The sequence below is a fragment of the Dromiciops gliroides genome, chromosome 1, assembly GCF_019393635.1.
Source record: "Dromiciops gliroides isolate mDroGli1 chromosome 1, mDroGli1.pri, whole genome shotgun sequence".
Lineage (NCBI taxonomy): Eukaryota > Metazoa > Chordata > Mammalia > Microbiotheria > Microbiotheriidae > Dromiciops > Dromiciops gliroides.
In genome coordinates this window covers 46,552,994-46,575,159 of record NC_057861.1, presented here as the reverse complement: position 1 = coordinate 46,575,159, position 22,166 = coordinate 46,552,994, and the positions used below count along the sequence as shown (strand labels likewise).

General features: G+C 42.4%; 2 protein-coding genes across 7 annotated transcripts in view; one reads left to right on the top strand and one right to left on the bottom strand.

Annotated features, from left to right (window-relative positions):
- HNRNPM (heterogeneous nuclear ribonucleoprotein M) overlaps nt 1-10,201 on the top strand; it is a 42,342-nt gene extending 32,141 nt beyond the window's left edge. For 5 of the 6 annotated variants that reach the window (XM_043980483.1, XM_043980473.1, XM_043980488.1 and 2 more), the window contains 6 exons: nt 1,485-1,529; nt 1,822-1,902; nt 3,876-3,974; nt 5,011-5,804; nt 7,772-7,823; nt 9,782-10,201. In XM_043980483.1, the coding sequence (XP_043836418.1) occupies nt 1,485-1,529; nt 1,822-1,902; nt 3,876-3,974; nt 5,011-5,804; nt 7,772-7,823; nt 9,782-9,945 (1,235 nt within the window). In that variant the 3' untranslated portion in view covers nt 9,946-10,201. The remainder of the gene's footprint in view (nt 1-1,484; nt 1,530-1,821; nt 1,903-3,875; nt 3,975-5,010; nt 5,805-7,771; nt 7,824-9,781) is intronic. The other variant, XM_043980478.1, reaches the window with a different exon arrangement.
- Nucleotides 10,202-10,813: 612 nt separating this feature from the next.
- PRAM1 (PML-RARA regulated adaptor molecule 1) lies at nt 10,814-22,019 on the bottom strand. Its single transcript, XM_043977303.1, has 10 exons — nt 21,943-22,019; nt 18,253-18,766; nt 17,798-17,903; nt 17,632-17,696; nt 12,049-12,109; nt 11,824-11,944; nt 11,421-11,583; nt 11,306-11,339; nt 11,172-11,206; nt 10,814-11,018 (listed from the first exon to the last, which is right to left on the bottom strand). Exons 1-9 carry the CDS (start codon nt 21,943-21,945, stop codon nt 11,173-11,175), a joined length of 1,101 nt encoding a protein of 366 aa, XP_043833238.1. The 5' UTR covers nt 21,946-22,019; the 3' UTR covers nt 10,814-11,018; nt 11,172.
- Between the last annotated feature and the right edge of the window lie 147 nt (nt 22,020-22,166).

The following is a 22,166-nucleotide window of genomic DNA, read 5'->3' as shown; positions in this document are numbered from 1 at the left end:
AATAGGTAAGCAAGTTGATTCAGTGTATTTTTTTAAAGCACCTACCATAATGTTGATTGACTGTTATGCCTACCAAACAGAAATACAAAAGATAAAATTTACCCTTTTCTTATGGAATTGGTCATTTAGTTTTAGTTATTTCTTCCATATGGCTAGTGAAGAAGCTGATTCAGAGATGTACAGTGTCTTGTTTAGGTTGTACAGTGATAGAGAGCCAGGCTTGGATTCTAAGACTTGACCCCTATAATTACCTAAATTTCCTTATTATCATAGGTTTGTTGCTAAGGAAACCCTCCCAAAACAAACAAGGTTGTAAGAGACACTACTGTATTTTTAGTCAAATCATTTCAGTGATGTGTACATGAGCCATTTGATTGATTTTCGTTTCATTTTAAAGCCTTCCTTAAAATGTAGGCACACAACTTGTGACAAGAAATGGTACCTGGCCACAAAGAGAAAAAAGTCAAAACCTGAAAAACAGCAGTCTGGTTTCTGTTAGTGTTAGAAGAAACAGCCCTATTGAATAGCAGTGGCTTTTGAGCCTTGCTGGTCATAGCTATTTTATCAAGGAAAGGTGGTTTTAATATACTCTGCTTTTAAGAAGAAAGAAAAAGATGTTGATAAATAGTTGAAAGATTTTTATTATTATTATTATTTAAGTTTAGAGAAAAGAAACTTAGTGATTCTCAAAAGAGATATGGTTTAGTTATCTGGATGGTATCTGATGATTGAGGTTTTAGCAATATTATGAAGAAATGGTTTAGTTTTAAAACTCTTTTGGTTTTCCCCATTTTCTTATTTCCTTAGCCTCTTATTCAGTTTTCTGTTATTGAAAATAATTAGTATTTATTAGGCACTTGAAAAGTTGTATTTTATAATCAGCCCATGTGTATTGGAATAGTATCACTTGTGCAGCGGTGGGTATATTATCTCACATCTGATCTGATGGTATCAGTCTGGGGCCATCATAATTGAGAATTCTTGTGCCCTTCCAACTTCCCAGTTCAACATGGTACAGTAGATGAAGGAACTCCTGTATTTGTGACCTTGGCAGTGCTTTGTGTGAAGACTTAAGTAGCAGGCATCAAATGTGCAAGTGATACGGAATCTAGGAGGAATAGCCAATATATTGGATGACAGAATCACGGTCTAACAAAAACTGGATGGGCTAGATAGAGCAATGGGCTGGATGATATGTGTTCCTTATTATGCACGTGACAGAGCTGTATTTTTGTGCTGTGTTAATAGAAAGCTGTTGTCGTCTTGGGGTCAGAGAAGCCTTAGCTTCCTTGCTTATAAAACTGGCTAATTGTGGGTTTTTGAAGATTAAATGTGAAAGTACTTTGTAACAAAAAGCACTGTATATAAATGTGAGGTGGTATTGAGAAGGGCATTTTCCTTTTTGTTACACTGTTACTGTTCAACTAAGATGCATCGTTTACTACTTTGATATAGTTTGTTTGCACTGAATTTTTCTTTTTAAGGAATGGGAATGGAAGGCATGGGATTTGGAATAAACAAAATGGGAGGTAAGAAATTCTTAATATAACCAGTATTTGTGTGAACTTTTATCTTCCCTCCCTAGCTCATTCTTAGCACCCTCCATGAGTCTAGGAACTACCTCTTTCCCTGACATTAGTTCAGCAGGCCCCCTTATGCCCTCTGGTATGAGAACCAATACGGTAGGTAACACACTTGTTTCCAAAGGCACAAACACTGTGCTGGTCAGTTCCCAGCTGGAAGCATATGAAAGTGTCGTTTTCCCCAATTAGTGTTAATGGCTCCCTAGCAGTGAGATTAAAGGTTTCATTTTAATTTCAGGCATGGAGGGCCCCTTTGGTGGTGGCGGCATGGAAAACATGGGTCGGTTTGGATCTGGCATGAACATGGGCCGAATGAGTGGTGAGGATCTGGTTGCTATAGTATTTAGACTCCAGTCTTCTGTTTTGAGATGGAAGACCCAACTTGGTGCAAAGCATTATTTCCCCCAAAAAACTTAGTGAAACCATTTTCCACTTCCACTCTGCCGCTAAACCAACAAAGGCTTTGTAAGCATAGACGTGTACTAGATTTGCTAAATGAATCAGGAAATGCAGTGTACATTTATTTTAGATGCTGTCTTTGGTTTTCCAGGCTTACCAGGAATCTCCTACCCAACTTACAAGGCTTTCATGTGATTGTCTTAAAGAGCAAAATGCCTCACATGGTTAATTTTCAGCTGGGCTTAAGTTCTTTCAAAGTGTTCACATTTAAAGATGAATATGATTGGTTTAAAAGATGTATATAAAGTCTGACAGATGATAATCTTTACTGTTGGAGAAGAGAAATATGAACACTCATGTAAAGAAATTTTGAAATTTCAACAAAATTCCATTTTCATGCAGGTGATAGTGATGAACAAATTCAGATATATCATAGAACATAATTGTCTTCCCTATTATTCCATGATAGCTGATTAAAACATAGTTAATTATACCTGTGGTGTAAAGTAGATCTGGGAATAGGTAGCTTCTCAGGCCATTGTAAAGAGTTTCCCACCAATGGAGTTCTTATTTCCTGGAATGTGGAAGTAATTAAGCATTTGACTTTTAAAAACCCTTTCAATCAGACTTTCAGGGCTAACAGGGAACTTAGAACTCGCCTACACAGACATGGTGATAGAGCCCTATGTTTGGAGTTATAAGACCATATCGAAACTCTGATGCTTATTAGTTGTGTGGCCTGGCAGAATTTCTTGAAAAGTCTCTAAAGGTTAACTGCCATTTTTTTGGAGCATATGAAAGACAGTATTATGGCTTTTATTTAAGAGAGCTTTGAAAGACAAAGCTATTGAGAGATTGAGGATTTATTAGTGACTTTGTTGGCCATTGTAAAGGCATAGAGAATTAAAATCGAAGTGCCAAGTATTGAACCTTTTCAATATGAATATTATAAACTTGTGTCAAAATTACATGTTATTTCTATTTTAACATAGTTGTAGTTGGTGTACTCTCTTCTAGTAAGTGACTTTAGACTTCACCTATAGATTTAGGTAGGTAAATATGAGAAAAGTTTGTCAGCTAAGTGGAAAATAAAACAGTTAAATTTTAAATTTCCTTTAATATGATTAGACTGAGTGGCTGAGTTGATGCTAAAAAATACTACTACTCAATGCTGAGAATGATCAGCTGATTAAAAGAAGCCTGATTCTAAATAAGGGCACAGAGTTGTAGCTCTAATGCCAGCTTCTATATTAGCTAAAAAGGTTCCCAGTCTCAGGGAAAAAGGCTTATTCATAGCAATATTAATCCAACTATGGCCTGCTTCTTTGGAAAGGAAATAATCCAAAATTGCCACTCTGTTAGAGCTAGTAATTGATTTTTTCAGTAGTGCTGTATCAGGTTACGGGGGCTTTGTGTACATTATTCCTATTGGTCCTTGAAACATCTCTCTAAAAGACGATGCATTCTTGTCCTCATTTTATAAATGATGAAAGTGGGGTTCCCATATCTGGGAAGTAGTGAATGGGCACTTGAACAAAGTTCCAAGTCCTTTCCTCTCTACCATGCCCACCTTCCTAGTGAGTGGGCGTCAGACATTCATTCAGAAGATTGGGGTTGTCCTTTGAGTTGCTGACTAAATGTCAATGAAAACAAAAATCACCTCTGCTTTTGGAATATTACTCAAGTGGACAATAACAGAGTTCATATGCTTTGGAGAGGTGTTCATGAAATGTTGTGATCTTCTCTGAAGAAAACTGTTCAAGAAATAAGGATGAGAAAGAGAATTGCTTATGGAAGAAATAACCATTCCATCTTTGTGATGATTAATTCTTTGGGGAATGCCCCAAACTTGGGCTAGGAACCTTGTAACCCCTAAGGTTATTCTTTCCACAGAGATGGATCGAGGAATGGGTGGAGGATTTGAGAGAGACTTTGCTCGGAATGAGATGGGAATGGCTCGGAGTTTTGGAGAACCTCTTGGCCGGGGAATGGGTAAGAAGCCATTTGAATCTACCAGTTAAGGCTTTATTTAGTACAGGTTTGGAAAGCAGTCTGTTAGCATAATAATTCAAATCTTCTAAACGAAATTATGGCCCCATGTTTTTGAGTATCCTAGAATTCATTAGGGAAAGCATGTTTTCCCTAGCTATAATCACTAGTATCATTTTTCATTGGTATCTAGAAAATAGCAAGCATACCTACTTGCCATCTAGTGTTAGTGTATTCTAAGCAATGGGCAATTCTAAGATCCATGGGAAAGGTTTTAACTGTCCTTTTAAAAAAACAAAAGCACCCTAAATGAGATTGTCTTCCCAATTCCCATGTTTTTAATTTATTTAGAAAGCTTTTGATGGTAAGTACTTTTATTTAACTCTCAAGTTGGTTGAATGACATATTTTTGGAAATGTGAACTCATAGTATAGAAGCAATGTATGATTTCTTTTTAAAACAGATTCCTGTCTTTTGGGTGTAGGACATGGGGAAGTGTAGTAGGTTTGAATTTAGTAAATAAAAGTTTATCTACTTTATACGTGGCACAATAGGTAGTATTGAGCCTGGCATAAGGAAGACTCATCTTCCTGGTTTCAAACCTGACTTCAGATATTTACCAGCTCTGTGACCCTGAGCAAGTCACTTGACCCTGTTTGCCTCAGTTTCCTCATCTGTAAAATGAGCTGGGAAAAGAAATGGCATATCAGTTTAGTATCTTTGCCAAGAAAACCCCAAATGAGTTCATGAAGAGTCAACAAAAACAAATCTGCCTTATTATTATCTATATGAGGTATGTTATTCTTCTTAAAATTGTCTTTCCAACTTGCCAAAAAGTGCTTAGGACCAACAGAGTAACAAATTGGTTCTCTTAAAATAATCCAAGAGGCCTGAAAAAGAGGCGTTTTATATGAGAAATTAAAAGTTTATTGGTTTAATTTCCTTTGTTATGGAGAGATTTGGAATCATTTTAAGGCAAGTCCATTGGTCACTCCAAAATTCCTAATACTTAGCCCTTTTTTTTTTTTCCTTGTTTTAGGTGGTGGTGGTGGCAGTGTACCAGGAATCGAGAGAATGGGCCCTGGGATTGACCGTATAGGTGGTGCTGGGATGGAAAGAATGGGTTCTGGCCTAGGCCACGGAATGGATAGAGTAGGGTCTGAGATGGAGAGAATGGGCCTTGTCATGGATCGTATGGGGTCAACTGTGGAGAGAATGGGGTCAGGAATAGAACGAATGGGTCCCCTTGGCATAGATCACATGACTACAAGCATTGAAAGGATGGGCCAAACCATGGATAGGATAGGTTCAGGTGTGGAAAGAATGGGGGCTGGCATGGGCTTTGGTATTGAGAGAATGGCTGCTCCTATAGATCGAGTTGGCTCAACTATAGAGAGGATGGGATCAGGTGTAGATCGTATGGGCACCACCATGGATCGCATGGGGCTAAGTATGGATCGTATGGTACCTGCTGGCATGGGAACAGGTATAGATCGCATGGGCCCAGTTATGGATCGAATGTCTACCGGTTTGGACCGAATGGGTGCCAATAACATGGAGCGCATGGGATTGGACCGTATGGGTGCCAATAACATAGAGCGCATGGGATTGGACCGTATGGGTGCCAATAACATAGAAAGAATGGGTCCTACTATGGGTCCAGCCCTAGGTTCAGGAATGGAGCGTATGGGACTTGCCATGGGAGGTAGCTTTGACAGAGCTATGGAAATGGATAGGGGAAACTTTGGAGGCAGTTTTGCAGGGTCTTTTGGAGGTGCTGGTGGCCACGTGCCTGGGGTTGCTCGAAAAGCCTGCCAGATATTTGTGAGAAATGTAAGTCTCTACTACCTTTTATTTTCACTCTTGCCTTATTCTTTCAGTGTCCAAAAACCCAGGAAACCCTCTGTAATCCAGTATCATATAGTCAAGGCCAGACTGACTTTATTTAGTAATATGTGTTGCATCTGCATGTTTTTCAATAAATCATTTACTTTTAGGCATAATACATACATTATCGAATAAACTACATGTGGACCAGTTGATCATTAAAATGAAATCAGTGATCCTGCCTTCTTTAACTTATCAGAATGCATCATCAGATTTGTAAATCGAATTAAATTAAGCAATTCCACAAACAGTAAAGTGCTTTCTCTGATTGGCATTGTATCAGGGCTGGGTAGAGGGTGGGATAGCCTGAAAAGCAATTAGATATTCCATATTTATATAAAGACCCTGGAATTTCAGGAGGAAGAACAATGTTTTTAAATCCTATAGATATATCTGTTTTGAACTAGTGGGGTTTTATGTTGGATTTATATTCCATGCTAGAGAAGTTACTGATTCACTTCCCAGAGTCTCTCATCCTTTCAAAGAAGAGAGGGAGGTGTGGTTCATTCTCCTATCTTTGGAGTCGTTTTAATTCCGATTTCTTGATTTTTTTTTTTTTTTAGTTTTGGTTTTAATCTTTCCATTTACATTGTTATATTTTCCTGATTCTGTTCACTTTGCATCAGCAAACTTCATATAAGTTTTCCTATGTTTCTATAAATGGGACATTTCTTATAGCACAGTAATATGCACCGATACAGTCATCCCTACTGCAGGAATCTCCAATGTCATTTGAAACATACTTTATCTACAATAATTTGTTTAGCCATTTCCCAGTTTATAGGGATCTGCGTTGTCCCTAATTCTTTACTACTACAAAAAAATTCTGCTATAAATATTTTCGTGTACATGGGACTTTGATTTCCAACTATATTTAAAATGGTTCCAGTTCACTTTCACATGAACTTAGATGAGTATTCTTCTCTTGCTTTATTTCCTGCCTACTCCCTTAGCAAAGTGGTCAGGTGCACTCAGAATTCAGTAAGCCCATTTAGTCTTTTCCAGGCCATCAGCCTCAGCCCTTGACCCCCTTAATCACTTTCATGGGCACACAGCTCCATTGCCGTTTAACACTATAACCGTGGTTAGATGTCCTATTTTCTACCCTCCTACATGACCCACAGCCATGCCTCTAACCAGTTTGTGGAGCTAGCTGTTTTCAGTGGTTTTTTGAAAATATATAACAAAACCCCAAACTGAGCAGCATGGTGTTTTGCTTTTCTTTCTATGTTAATGACAGAAAGGGACAGGGAATGAGAACCTCTGCTTACCGTCCCCCCTCTCTTGGAGAATACTTGGGACACAAAAATCAGCAAAACAGAATTTTGTAATTCTAGAGTTGGAAGGTACTTCATTGGCTAAATAGTGCAACTTGTGTCTGACAGATGCTCATCCAGTTTAAGCTATCTGCTTAAAAATAGCGAATAGAGAGAACCTCTTCCTCTTCTTTCCTTCATTGCCATGGGGAGTTTCCATGTTAATGTCTCAGGAGGTCCCTTCTTTTCACAGAACTGACAGTAAAGGAATGTTAACTAAAATAGTTCATTGGACTGTTTGCATCTTTGATCAAGAATCTCTTAGCCTTGGGGCAGCTAGGTGGCACAGTGGATAGAGCACTGGCCCTGGAGTCAGGAGTATCTGAGTTCAAATCTGGCCTCAGACACTTAACACTAGCTGTGTGACCCTGGGCAAGTCACTTAACCCCATTTGCCTCACTAAAAACAAAGAATCTCTTAGCCTTGAAATCAGTGCCTTATTGGCTTTTCTATAATAAGCTATATTTTTGTTTTGTTTTTGATAAGCTGTATTTTTAACCTTGGAAATAATGTTACTGAAGAACATTGAGATTTTTTGTGGGCTATACAACTGTAGTCTCTTAATTAACAGTGTGGTGGTTTTTCTTTCCCCTTAAGCTCCCTTTTGACTTTACATGGAAAATGCTAAAAGACAAATTCAATGAATGTGGTAAGTGTTTTAAGATACTTATAAGCATCTTTCCAGATTATGTGAAATTCTAGCATTTGGGGGTGAAAATATTTGTTTTGAGGGGAAATCAGTGGTGTTTGCCAGTATCCATCTGTTGCAAGAAGGTTCATGGTAGTTGGAATTTTCCTTTGGTAGAAGACTCATAGAATTTGTATAAAATACTTAGTAAACACTAGAAACATCCTCACCACTTGGCTGATTTAGCTTTTCTCTCCATCTAGTAAACAAACACTCCCTAGTCATGCTTCCATGAGTCCCCTCAGGAGTCTTGGTGATACTGGGGGCCCAGCTGACCCAATACATGCTGCTCTGCCTTATATTCTGTCACTCCAGCTTCTCAGCACTCAACAACTTCTTCCCCATGACAGAATTATCATGGAGCACATTTCTGTTGGCCCTGTGTGAATGCTGCCAGTGATCCATTACACTGATCAACACTTTCAGGCAAAGGTTTGGTTTCCTTTGCAGATATAAAACTGCCTCCCCAGGCATCCTATTAGAAGGTGCCTAGCTGATTCAGTGCTCATTCCACATCTGCTTAGCAAGGTGGCTTGCTTCCATTGCTAAACTTGTACACCAGCCTTTCCTAACTTAAATTTTTAAATGTTCTTGCGCGTGCGCTCACGCTCTCTCTCTCTCTCTCTCTCTCTCTCTCTCTCTCTCTCTCTGTTTTACCTTCCCCTATGAAGTTCTCTACCCATCTTGAATCATTTTTTAAAATTTTGACATTTCCCTAGTTCTTGAGTTAGGTACATATTGTTTGCCAATGTTTTGTTTTTGTATGTCATCTTTAAATTGCCTCAGAGTAGTAGATACTTTTTTTAACTATTCTAACAATTTTGCGGTGTTCTGTATTTAAATGCTTGATGAATTTTATCCAAGGACTGGGTCTGTCAGCTGTTACCTTCCTTAGCTTAAATGCCTCTGAATACCCTCAGCTGACTTGTTCATGAAGTCTTCTCTTCCCCCATGAAACTTATCCCTTGGTTCTTCAGGGTTCCTTTTCTTGCACTCTTGTGGGATTAAAGAAGGTTTCTTTTTCTTTTTTTTTTTTTCCAGTTCTTAGAGCTTGGCATGGGTGAGGTCTCGTTATCTGGGCAAGTTCCTATTATTCATGCCTAGGTGATCATGCCTAACTGATTAGTCAATCACAGCTTTATTTAATAGGGCTAGTCAAAGCTTCTTTTAAAGCTGACTTTATCTTTAACTTAGTAGATTGTAGACATTTGCATACAAATATTTGTTTTGCAAAGAAGATCTTTAAAATTTTTTTGACCTGGTAAGTTTGCTTTGCTTGTTTAATCATTTTAAAATACTGATACTACAGGGGACAGATAAAATTTTTCTTGTTGCTGAGAGGATCTTAACAGTAGATAAATGAAGTTATTTCCCTTTAAATCTCAACTAAATTCCTGTAGCCAATTGGATTCATGGTGGACATATTTGATAACTACAAATAGATCAACTTTTACGTTGATTTGATAGAACTTTGAAATAATTGAACTATCATTAAAGTTCCTTGAACAGTTCAGTAAATAACATGTAAAAATATGTGTGTGTGCCTACCTAAATCAAGGGGGGGAAATCCAAAGCCTTTGAGATGAAATCTGATTGGGAGTTAAGTGTTATATGACATTTTCTGAAACCTAAAGAACAATATAGCTGTTAGCCAGCTTTTTGATGGGTTTACAAATATGGTAGACATGTTAGAGAAACAGCAGGTCAACTACAGAAAACACATTTTAAGTGTTCTTGTTTGAAATATTTGTCAGTGCTGCAGAATTCAAAAGAAATTATTTCTGTATGACTCATCCCAGAATCCAGCAAGTGTTCTGGACTGAATGTGGGTGGTAGCATTTGACCCCCAGAAATCTGAGAACATGGGACTTTGTTGTGGGTCTGGTGGGCTGATCCTGTTTGATCTTTTCTCTGTTCAGGCCATGTGTTGTATGCAGACATCAAGATGGAGAATGGCAAATCCAAGGGTTGTGGCGTGGTTAAGTTTGAATCTCCAGAGGTGGCAGAAAGAGCCTGCCGGATGATGAATGGGATAAAACTCAGTGGCAGAGAGATTGATGTGCGAATTGATAGAAATGCTTAAGCAGTTGCCTTTTTTAAACATCAATACCAGACTTCCAAATTTGTATTTTGTTTTCCTTGTTAACCATTTTAATTTGTTGGCTGGATGTATAAAGATGTTAAAATTCAGTTGCTTTCTGGGGTGATTTTAATTACTTTTTTAATGACTGGGATTCCATTTGACTGTTTGCATTGAGATTGCAATGTACGAAATTTTTTTTGTAGTTGTGGCATCTTGTTGACATTACGACTTTGATAATAAATACCAGTTACTGAAAGCCTCTTAACTTTGTCATGAAGTCTGTTGGAATTGTTCATTATATTCTGAATATATCTGTCTTTGTTTATAGTGTTGAATTTAGTATCCTACTTGAGCTGAATGGGATTGTTAGATCGTTAAAGAAGAAAATAAAGGGTCGGGATCATTTTTTTCTGCAGGGCAATGAGGGTTAAGTGACTTGCCCAGGGTCACACAGCTAGTAAGTGTCAAGTGTCTGAGGCCAGATTTGAACTCGGGTTCTCCTGAATTCAGGGCCAGTGCTTTTATCCACTGTACCACCTAACTGCCCCGACCTTGGGCTGCTTCGTCAAGAAGTCAGCATCTCCCTCTATCTTGGTCTTGGCTAAGCTTTCTTTTGATAGACCAAAATAACTATTTTTGCATGTCCCAATATTCCTTTGAACTGAATGTCCAGCCCAGAGTTTTGACTTCTAAAAAAACACTCTTAAAAGTGAGTTCGGTATTACTGCTGTTCCCTTCCACACTACAAGGAAGTATAAGTGAGATAGCCCCCTGGACTATGCACAGCGCATCTGCCCTTGCTCTCTCCCTTTCTTCTGACCCAAATCTCTTCCATGCATTCCTAAAGGGAGGGTACAGGAGACGGGAACACAAGAAAGGAAGATTTAATCGTGTTCATACGTGAGAACAGTACAGGTCAATGGGTTCAATACATGAAGAAGAAACTTGTAGTTTTCTCTGGACCCGCCACGAAGGAAGAGATTGCCTGGTCCAAGGACGCTCTGCAAAGGAAGATGGGGCTCTAGCCCTTCAGGTCCGTCAGTGGCTCCGATTGCTTCTCATCCTACGTTTCCCTTGGGAGACGGGCTGGATTGAAATGGCCTCCTTGCCAACCTGCCTTGCTGGCCCAGCCCTGGGTCCTTATGCTGCTCTTCCCCCACAGATGATGTGGAACTGCCTATCAGAAGCAGAGCCTGGTAGGCATATATAGCAAAACAGGTACCCACCTTAGAAACTAACGTCATCATATATTTCTGTCTCCCTGTCAAAGAATGGACATAAGCAATCAGCCAATGCCAGAAGACTAACCCTCCCAACACCCACACTTTTGCCCTTGTTTCCTCAGGTTGGTGTCACTTACAGGGGGAGCAGAACTTTTCTAGGGACAAAGCCATCTACAAAAAGAGAACGATGGGTTTAATGGAATGATGTGGACAAGTGCCCCACCCCTTTCCAGAGCGTACTAAGCAACTCACATTTTCCATTGACGTCCCGGCATAGAATCTGTTCTCTGCTGGTGAACTGGATCACATCCAGGATCTCCCCACGTCTGATAGCCAAGTTTCTGCCACCAGCACGACGGGTATTGGCATTGGGGTCAATCATCATCCTTGTCAAAGTCACGATTTCCCCATCAAACTAGAGCACAGGAGGGTAGTCTAGCATCAGTCATTTATCTGGGACTTTCTTTTGCCCTCAGTTATTCATCCAGATATTTATAGGATCCCTGAAAGTCTAATGTAAAAGCCAATGTGCCACAATTACAGTTACTTTGCTAAATCAACTTCCCCAGACCCTAAAACCTCACCAGGTCCAGTTCGTGCTTGGGCCAGACTGGACTGAGAAGAGGGTGATGGTGCAGAAATGTTTTCTCCTGACCTTAAATTTCTTCCTGAATTCCCTTTCTGCTTTCTCCTCGTACGGCTTTAGGGGATTTGGAGGCTTCAGCGATTTGGAGATGTCTTCTTTCTTGGCCTCTTTGGAGGGTTTCCAACTGTTCCTAAAGATGGAGAGTTTCATCCATAGCTGGAACAGGACACAGATGCCTTGCACCCCCAGACTCCCCTTTCAGTTTTCAGACCCCTTCCCTGAAGCCCAAGTTACCACGGCTGCAGGCCAGGTTGTTGGAAATCCCTGAGAGTTCTCTCTGCAACCAGTAGGTCATCTGAGGAAGGCAAACAGCTAAGCTGGCAAAGGGGATCAAGGTACCTGTGTTATCACCATCCCCCATTCTTGGTTCTCCACAATAACAGTGATGCCTACAAGTTAACAGTTAACAGCAAAGTCATTTATGGACAAACTCGAGGGGTTCTGTGTCTTTCACAGGAAAGACAGGATTCTGGGATTAAAGAACAGTAACACATCTGAGTCAAGTATCTGGCTGGAGGGAGCCAATTAAAAGAAACAGGTTTGCCAAAAGTCTTGTAGCAGTGTTACAGATGGATGATCTGCCCAGAGATTCTTTGTAGTGGTGAGGGGCCTTTAAGACACAGCTCTATTTGTGGATGGCACCACTGCTCACATCCACACCCTGTTCCAGAACACTGAAGGGCAACCTCCAGGCTTAATCTGTCTATATACATATCTTAGAGGCAGACACTGGATATGGATAATGAACCAGACCTGGACCTTTTAAAATAAGGGCGGGGGCAGCTAGGTGGCGCAGTGAATAAAGCACTAGCCTTGGATTCAGGAGGACCTGAGTTCAAATTCGGTCTCAGATACATGACACTTACTAGCTGTGTGATCTTGGGCAAGTCACTTAACCCCAATTGCTTCACACAAAAAAAGAAAATTAGAGATGTCAAAGGAGTGGTTCATGCAAAAATGGTCATGATAAAAGACAAAAAATGGTAGGGACTTAACAGAAAAAGAGATTAAGAAGAGGTAAATGTAGGGGTTGTGAAAAATTCAGCCTCAGACACTTGACACTTAACTAGCTGTGTGACCCTGGGCAAGTCACTTAACCTTCATTGCCCTGCAAAAAAAGGGGGAAAAAATGAGAAGAGGGCTAGCTGGCTGGCTGGCCTTTCTGAGGGGAGCACGTATGAAGAAATAGCTACAGAGGTACCAGAATGAATAGCTTGGACAGCCTGCCCTCGGTGAGCCTGAAAGAATTAGCTAGGAGAAGACTTAAGCAGGGGATCTGGCACTTGTCCGTAAGTATCAGAGGGACTGTTGTGGAAGGGTTAGACTCCTCCCGAGCATCAGAAGATGGAATGAGGCAACAGGGTGTACACAGGTGGTTATCGAGCCACTTGTGATGGAATTCTTATTCAGGTGCATGCACTGCATCACCTCGGATTCAGAAGAGACTTTTCTTGGATAGTTGTGGGAAGGTGAGCTGTTCAGGGAACCAGCTTGACGGGTACCCAAGGCTAGAAATAGTTTGGGTACTTGGAGACCTAAGGAAATGGATTCTGAAGCTGAATTCTGATCCATCCTTCACAAATGTCATTACTGGACATGTTTAAGTTTGTGCTGCTACTCTTTTAAATTTTATTTTTAATTTTGTTCCCAATTACACATAAAGTGTTTTTTTGAGTTTCAAATTTTTCTCCCACCTTCCCTTCCCTCCCTGTTCCCAAGGCTAGCAAGCAATCTGATAATAGGTTTGTGCTGTTACTCTCAACCACACCACCTGGAGTCAAATTATTTTTGTCCTTCCAGAAAACTGGACTGTGTTGCTATTGTGATGACACATTACAAGGTAGAGGGAGGGGTGGTGTGTGTGTGTGTGTGTGTGTGTGTGTGTGTGTGTGTGTGTGTGTGTGTGTGTGTGAAGGTGGACTGGGCAGATTGAGGCACAGGAATAATTCATTTGTATATAGTGTCTGAAAGTTTAGAAAGCACTTCGCAAGAAAGCATGAGAGAGAAGTAGTGCATGTAGTAATGTCCTCATATTATAGCTGAGGAAAGAGGTTCCCCGGAGGTCTAACAGCTGTGTTAGAGCTGAGATTCATGGTGATTCCAAGTTCAATTCTCTTTGCCACCATAGCATCCCAATCCCTTGGAAAATGGCAGCTGACAGGGAGCCAATGGTGAGATAGATCCTGCATCGGGCCTTACCTACCCCTCCCTAAGATCTGGAAGCTGACCATAACTGAGCCCTAGGGGTTAAGACAAGACCCCCTTCTCCCCACCCCCAATTTGGAATTTAAATTAAGGACCCCATCTCAGCCTTAGCACTACTGACTGACATAGAGAAAAAACAATTGAAGACAACTGTCAGGTGCAATGCAAAGAGCATGAAGTCTAATATTGGGTTTCCAGTCTTGAAACTACTTTGAACAAATCGCTTAACCTACTTGGGCTTGAGTTATTGGAATACCTGACAGACTAGACATTTAGGTAGAGATCAGGATCCAAAGACCATTTGGGAAACTGCATTTGGGAAAGTTGGATGGGGGTTGAGGAACAGCTGCTCCCTAACAGAAAGAAAGAAGGAGATTAAGGGTCTCAAATTTACCCCCAAAGGAACAGTCCAAGGGATGCTCACAACTCACTGAGTTCATAGAGATCACTGGTTCAGAGCTGACCAAAAACTATGAGAGGGACACACAGAACTCTTGCTGCAAGTCTCAAAGCTTTGAACTCCAAATCTAGTAGCCCTAGGGAAGCCAGAGATTTATGGGGCAGTGAATGAGGTTCCTGGGGCTGAACTTTGAAATCAAAGAGGGGGAGCCTATGGATGAGAAAAACTCCTTGTATCACTGCATTGTCACAGCAGAGGGGCTTGCATAGCTCAGTGAAACTGTGAGCGATCCCATGCAGGGTTACCCAAGATAGACAGGTCATAGTGGAGTGTTCTGATAAAAGGTGATACACTAGAGAAGGAAATGGCAAGCCACTCCAGGATTTTTGCTAAGAAAACCTCAGGGATAATAAGATGCTGAAAGATAAGACATCAAAAGATGAGCCCTTCAGGTTGAGGGCCTGGTGCACTATGGTCCATGGTGTCATAAAAAGTCAGATACAACTGAACAACAACAAATGGGGAGAAGAACCAGAGCTTCCTTTCATCCTCTAGGGCTAAATCCATTTCAACTCACCACCGTGCAAGTGTGGTTGGGGGGAGGGGGGGGGAGGTGGAGTTGTTCACTAAGATCAGGAATGAATGAAACCTGATGTAGTCAGGCAAGAGGGACAGGTCCCTTCTGGGCTTGGAAAGACATCCACTAATTACCCCTCCCTAGAGCAACCCCAACCAAGATTTCATCCCCTGGGGAAGGGGGATCCACAGATGAGAGACCCTTAATTCTGCAACCTTTGCCCGGAAACACAGGAGAGGCAGTGGTAGGAAACCAAAGCTGTGGTCAACTGTGTGCTAATGAGGAGATGTTGCAAGCTGCACTGGGGACCTCAGGAAAAGGCCAGGAAAGGCAAAAACCGGTCAGAGAAGCAGCCTGGAAAGAATATCCAAGGTTGCCTTCTCCAACCCCCAAACCATGTGGTAGAATCCCCCGGGCCCTCTGGAAGGTTATTTGCCCATCCAGCGTCTATGTTGACATTCCAATGACCACCAACAACTCAGTACTTTGCTTTAGAAGGCTGACTGTGGCCCTGTTAAGACAGTTTCTGGAGTTGATGAAGACTGGAGGAGGAGTCATTTGTAACTGGTTGGGTGGGGGGAGGGAGGGTGCCTATGTGTCACACATGATGAGGAAACCCAGGGACAGGCCACTTGTCCCTAAGACAACAAACCTAACAGGGTAGAGTGAGGAAGAAATGGAAATTGACTAAGAATCATAGGGCAATGTCAGAAGCTCCAAATGAGTCCCCAGAGCTTTATAGGAAGCATTAGGATTAATAAGGCCCACCTCTACAAGAAGCAATATTGCATAGATGAAAGGGTGCTGATTTTGAAATCAGAGAACCTAGGTTCAAACTCTCAGCTTCGGAGCTCGTTTTACAGCTAAGAGACCTGGGACTCAGAAAAGGAAAGTAGCTTACCCAGGGTCAATAAGTGGTGAATGGGGGCGGCTAGGTGGTGCAGTGGATAAAGCACCGGCCCTGGAGTCAGGAGGACCTGAGTTCAAATCCGGCCTCAGACACTTAACACTTACCAGCTGTGTGACCCTGGGCAAGTCACTTAACCCCAATTGCCTCACTAAAAAAAAAAAAAAAGGTGAATGGAACCTCAAACCCAGATACACCTTGAATAACTAAATGGGTTCCTGAGATCCTGAGAAGATAAGGAAATGGGGGAAGAATGGGTGGGACCCTTTCGGGGAAGTCCATGAGATCAAAACAATTTTCATAATTCTATATTTGCCTCCTAAAATATGCCTTCATTTTCTAACTACATATCTGTGTGAAGCTGGATTTTTTTAACTTCAACCAAAATAACATTGCGGCTGAGTGAATAAAGAAACAGAGAGGAGAATCCAACTATCTTCTATTAAAGACAATAAAGAAGGGGCAGCTAGGTGTTGCAGTGGATAGAGCACTGGCCCTGGAGTCAGGAGGACCTGAGTTCAAAGCTGGCCTCAGACACTTGATACTTACTAGCTGTATGACCCTGGGCAAGTCATTTAACCCCAATTGCCTCACCCCCCCAAAAAAAAACTGTTAAAAAAAAAACATTAAAGAGACTTATAAAAAGGTGTAAATCAATGCTGTTCTCAATTTTTAAAAAAATGGTTATTTTCATTTAAAATGTTATATGTGTTCATGTATAAAATGGGTTTATTATTGTAAAATGAACTCAAATATTCTCAAATTTTATCAGTTTTAATTTTTAATACAGTAACTACCAATAGATATAGCCCACTTAAACAGAAGCTCTTTAGGGAAAGTCCTCAATAATGTGTGAAGGGGCCAAGACCAAAAAGTTTGAGAACCACCAGCCTAGTTTTTTTGTCCCCAGACCTCATGGATTAACCAGTCTATCTAGGTTAAGGAGACTTGGCCTCAGGCATGACCACAGGAGTTAGCTAAAGCTTCCCTCTCTAGGACCCTCATCTCCAGATCCTGTGTGGGCCATCAGTTTTCTTGTAAAAAGGAAACCAATCATACTTCGACTGTACCACTCAGAGAAGGAAGTGCTTCTGAAGTGAGCTAGTTCTCTAGAAAGGCTGAATTGCTCTTCTCGTTAGTCCTTCATTTTCAAAGAGGACCATAACATCAGGGTGATGTCATGACATGCACTAAACTAGATTTCAGTGAGGGAGGGCCGTGCAAGATCACCAACCTCACTCTCTCCTCCAGAGCCATCTGGGTCCAGTAGCAAGATATACATCAGGCTCTGGATTTTTATTTTTTAATCTTTTAAAATTTTTATTTATTTATTTATTTATTTTTGCAGGGCAATGGGGGTTAAGTGACTTGCCCAAGGCCACACAGCTAGTAAGTGTCAAGTGTCTGAGGCCGGATTTGAACTCAGGTACTCCTGAGTCCAGGGCCGGTGCTTTATCCACTGTGCCACCTAGCTGCCCAATTTTTTAAAAAAATTTTTTGCAAGGCTCTGGATTTTTAAGGCAATTGGGGCAATTGTCACTTGCCCAGGGTCACACAACTAGCATCTGAGGTGAGATTTGAACTCAGGTCCTCCTAACTCTAGGGCCAATGCTTTATCTGCTGTGCCACCTAGCTTCCCCTATTCTAGAAAGTACTGTAGATCAGAAAATCCACACCATCTTTCCTGAAATTTACATCTCATGCTCTACTTCCCTCATGAATACACACCTCTCCTCTTGGGGCCTGGTGGGCAGGGGCTTGGCTCAACATCGTCATAAATCTCATCTGGATTCCTATGAGGAGAGTGGGGGTTAGGGCTTTCTGCAGCATTCTACAGGATCTTCCCACACCCTCCCCAAAGTACCCCCAACCCTTCCCAAGTACCCAGACTTACTGTGGGATGGGAGAAACTGGGGGGCCCAGGCAGTTGCTCCTGGAGAGGGATCCTGGCTTCCGAAATGCTGTCACTTGAGTCTCCCCACCCAAGATGGTTTTCTTGCCTGCATACAATTATACCAGCACAATTGAGACCTTCAAGAGAGTCAGACCTCAATTACCCACCCACTGGAGCCATGCAAATGACATTAATGAAGATCTAAAGTGTTTTTTTCCTCACAGCCAACTACGAAGTTCCCATAGGTAGAACTGGATTTGAATGTCACCCTCAATACTAGCTAGATAACCCCATGGGCGAGTCAGTTTCTCAAATAGGGAGCAGAACAACTGGTTCCTAGTCATGTTGGTACTGTAACCCCAAGTCCAAAATCTGAGTGTCATCCTCCCCAGACCACCATGATCCAGGGACTTCCACCCTTCTCAAAACTTTCTTGACATGATCCCGGCACCCACCTGTAGCCGCTCTGCGGATGGTCTCTGTCCTCCTGAACCGTTCTAAATGCAGGCTGCCTGGTGGGAGGGGGGGCTTGGGAGGCTGCGGACCAAGTGTCCTCAAAGGTGGCAGAGGTCTCCTGCAGGGGACACTCAAGCCTTGCTCTTTCCTAGGAGTCTTTGGGGAGCCCAAGGGGCTAGGAGGTGAGGATGCCTTCTCTCCAGCATTCCCTACAACTTTCCATAGTGGCTGCTGCTCTCTGGGAGCCTCCTTGGTCCTGGTACTGGCTTGAGAGCCTCTCCCTGGCTTAGGGAGCCAAGGGCTAGGCGGGGCCCCTTGTCCTTGCCATGGAGGTCCCCTCTGGTTAGCAGCAGGAGCCCCAGAAGGAGAGGAACTCTCAGAAACAGTGTGGGTTCGACCCAGGCCTGGCAGCTGAGAGCCCTTGAGTGGTGGTGGCTTCTTGGGTAGCTCATTAAACCCAGCCTGCAAGCCCTGGAACTTAGCTTTAAGGTTCTGAAAGTCCTGATGACTCTCCTGTGAGACACAAAACATCACAAAATCTCAGAATTCAGAGATGGATTGAACTTCAGAGGACATCTAATCCAACCTGTGTGTGAACAGGAGTCCTTTCTACAATGTCCCTGATAGGTGCTTAGCCAACTTCTTCTCAAAAACCTCTAAAGGATGGGGAAATCACTACTTGACAGCTTCCAGGGGATTGTTTTACTTTTGAATAATTCTGATCGTTAGAAAAAAAAAATTGTTTTTCTGATATCAGGCCAAAATCTGCTTATCTGCAAGCACACAGGCAGAGTTGGTCAGAGATTATGAACATGCAGATAGATACATGCACTGAGCAATAAACACACACACACACACACACACACACACACACACACACACACACACACACACTGCTCAGGTTCCCCAGTTCCATTTGAATTCCCCGCTGGGGTCCAGATTCTCTTCCCTTGTCCAAAGGGCTATTAGAGAGTGAGCTTCTGGCTTGATCCAGAAATACTGCTGCTAGGTATAGGCCCCCAAAGAGGTCACTGACACAGAGAGAAGCTCCGTGAATGAAAGAATATTGATAGCAACACTTTTTTTGTGGTAGCACAGAAGTGGAAACAACTTAGATACGTCCACTGGAAGAGAGCTAGACAAATTGTGGTACAAGGATATAGGAATATGACTGTGCTGGAAGAAGCCAGAAATAGGATGAAGGCAGAGAAGTAGAGAAAGATCTACGAGCTGATGATGCTCACTGAAGGAGCCAGGAAAACAGCAGAAATGTTTGCAGCAATGTAAATGTAAAGAACCTTCACAAAGCAATCTAATATGAACGTTGTGAAATCATGAGGAACAAACTTGGCCCCAGCGAAGAGATATGAGAAAGTACCTTCACCCACCCCCCTCCTTTACAGGGTTAGAGACTCCACGGATGTGGAACATTGCATATGTCTTCAAATTTTTTTCGACATATCGATCTGCTTTGCTCATTTTTTTTCTCTTCCTCTTTTAGAAAAAAAATTTTTTTTTCTTGTAAGAGATGGCTTTCTGGGAGGAGGAAGGGGGTGAAACACAGGGAGAAATCTGGGCGATGTAAAAATAAAATATACCAATACAATTTTAATTTTAGAAAGGTTTTTAAAAGTAAGTTCATGGGCCCACAGCTCAGAGAGACAGAGATAGAGAGACAGTAGAGAGAGAGTAGAGAAGGGTCAGCTGGGTGGCACAATGGATAGAGCACTGGCCCTGGATTCAGGAGTACCTGAGTTCAAATCCGGCCTCAGACTCTTGACACTTACTAGCTGTGTGACCCTGGGCAAGTCACTTAACCCCAGTTGCCTCACCAAAAAAAAAAAAAAAAGAAAGAAAGAGTGGAGAGACAGACAGGCAGAGACAGAGAGAGACAGAGACAGAGAGACAGAGAGCCCCTTTATAGAGGAAGGGGCCTGAGCCATAAACTTCTCAGAAGCATGGTGAGAGGTCTCACAGGGATGTAATGGAGGCAGTTTTCAGTGTTAACATTTATACTTCAGAAATCAACCAGTGATACATACAGATCGGGGCTTGATTTTATTAATTGCCTAAATTTAAGGAAGTGATGCAGAAAATGTTAATAACGCCAACTAAATTTTTAAGTGTCATGCATACATCCTTCACCCTCCCCTCCCCCCAAACTGGTTGTTATACATTTATTTGCACACCCCTGCCTCAGGAACAACTGAACTATAGAGAGAGAGATGGTTTGAAGACCAAAGCACCATCTTCAGTGCTGTCACAAATATTGCCTACTCCATCTCAGCCCCATAAGTAGGGGCAAGTCCTTCTGACCTAGTTTGTCTTGGCAGTCAGCACCCCTGGGGCCCACAGGAAGCCCCCACCCCCTTGGAACTCAGTTTTGAGGTCACCACCACCCAGGCTCTCCCCCTAAGCTTTAGCTATCAATCTCCCTTTTCCCACACTCCCCCCCCCCACCATGGCCCCATGTTTTGTCCCCTCCTCCGGATAACCTGCTGCCCCAGGGTAGCTATGGTGTGCTACGAGCAAAGCCCATAGCTCTAGTTCGATGTTCACTTGAACTTGGGCTGCCCTAGACCACGATAGCATTTAAGAAAAATGAGTTAGGGGGCAGCTAGGTGGTGCAGTGGATAGAGCACTGGTCCTGGATTCATGAGGACCTGAGTTCAAATCCGGCCTCAGACACTTGACATTTACTAGATGTGTGACCCTGGGCAAGTCACTTAACCCCAATTGCCTCACAAAAAAAAAAAAAAAGAAAGAAAGAAAGAAAGAGAAAAAAAAAAGAAAAGTGAGTTAGGGCATGAATGGGAGTGGGCGTTGGGGAGTCGAGAAAAAACAAGAGCAGGGAGAGATGGAAAGGGCTGGGTGAGAAGTGATCAGAGCCTTGTAGGAAAACAAGCCCTCTGAGTCCAGTAACTGATTCTGCCGGGCTATCCTGGTGAAATTCAACAGAAGGGGCCTGCCATCTTAGGTAAGAGCCAAGGAGAAATGGGCCTGGTTGGAGGATGAGATTGGGACTGGGCAAACCCACAGGGGCCTAGACTCAGCCTCTGTCTGTTGTTGTCTCTGCCTGGATCTGTGTCTCATGAGTCTGGGATCCCAGTGAATAATGACAATGGCAAGTTATCCAGCCCAATCCATTAAGCTTCTTTACCTTGGCTTATTTGATCCCCATAACAATCACATCAGGTCAGTAGTGCACAGTCTCACCCCATTTTACAGATGAGGAAACTGAGGCTGAGAGTGGTTAGATGTCTTGTCCAAAAGTACAAAATAAGGAGATGTTAGAACTAAGACTTGAACCAGATTTTCCTGACTCCAAGTCTTTCTACTTTTCCACACTAATCTCTATCCCACAGTGGCTCTGGCTACTTGGAAAATGAAACCTAAAGCCAATCTCAGTCTGCTTCTCAAGCTTCTTCTCTCTCCCCCATGTAGTTTGTGTTCCCAGCCTCGATGGTCTCCTTCCTCCCCTCTGCTATCTTTTGCCTCCTGCTTATTGTTCCTGACTTCTCCCCCTCTCCCCTCCCACCCCGCAACACACACCTCTCAGGGTTTTTTGAGCCAAAAGGAATTGAAGGAGGTTGGTAGGGGCTGGCTTTCCTACTTCTGCTTTCTTCAAAAATCCCTGGGACTGAGAGTAGGGGGATGGCAGGGAGGGAAATAGAGGAAGGGTCTCTTACCATGGCTCTCCAGCTCCTTTGTTTCAGTGGCCTGTGGACTGAAATGCTCTGCTGGTTTCTAGTACCTTCCAGAAATGCTTGGGGCTACTTCCAGGAAGTAAACTCAAACACCCAGATGATGATATGTGTTGGAGTTGGGGGAAGGGAGGAGGAAGGAAAGGAGGGAGAGATCAGGAGGTCGGTGGGGGTGGGGACAATGGGAGGGACCTTCCTGACCTCTACAG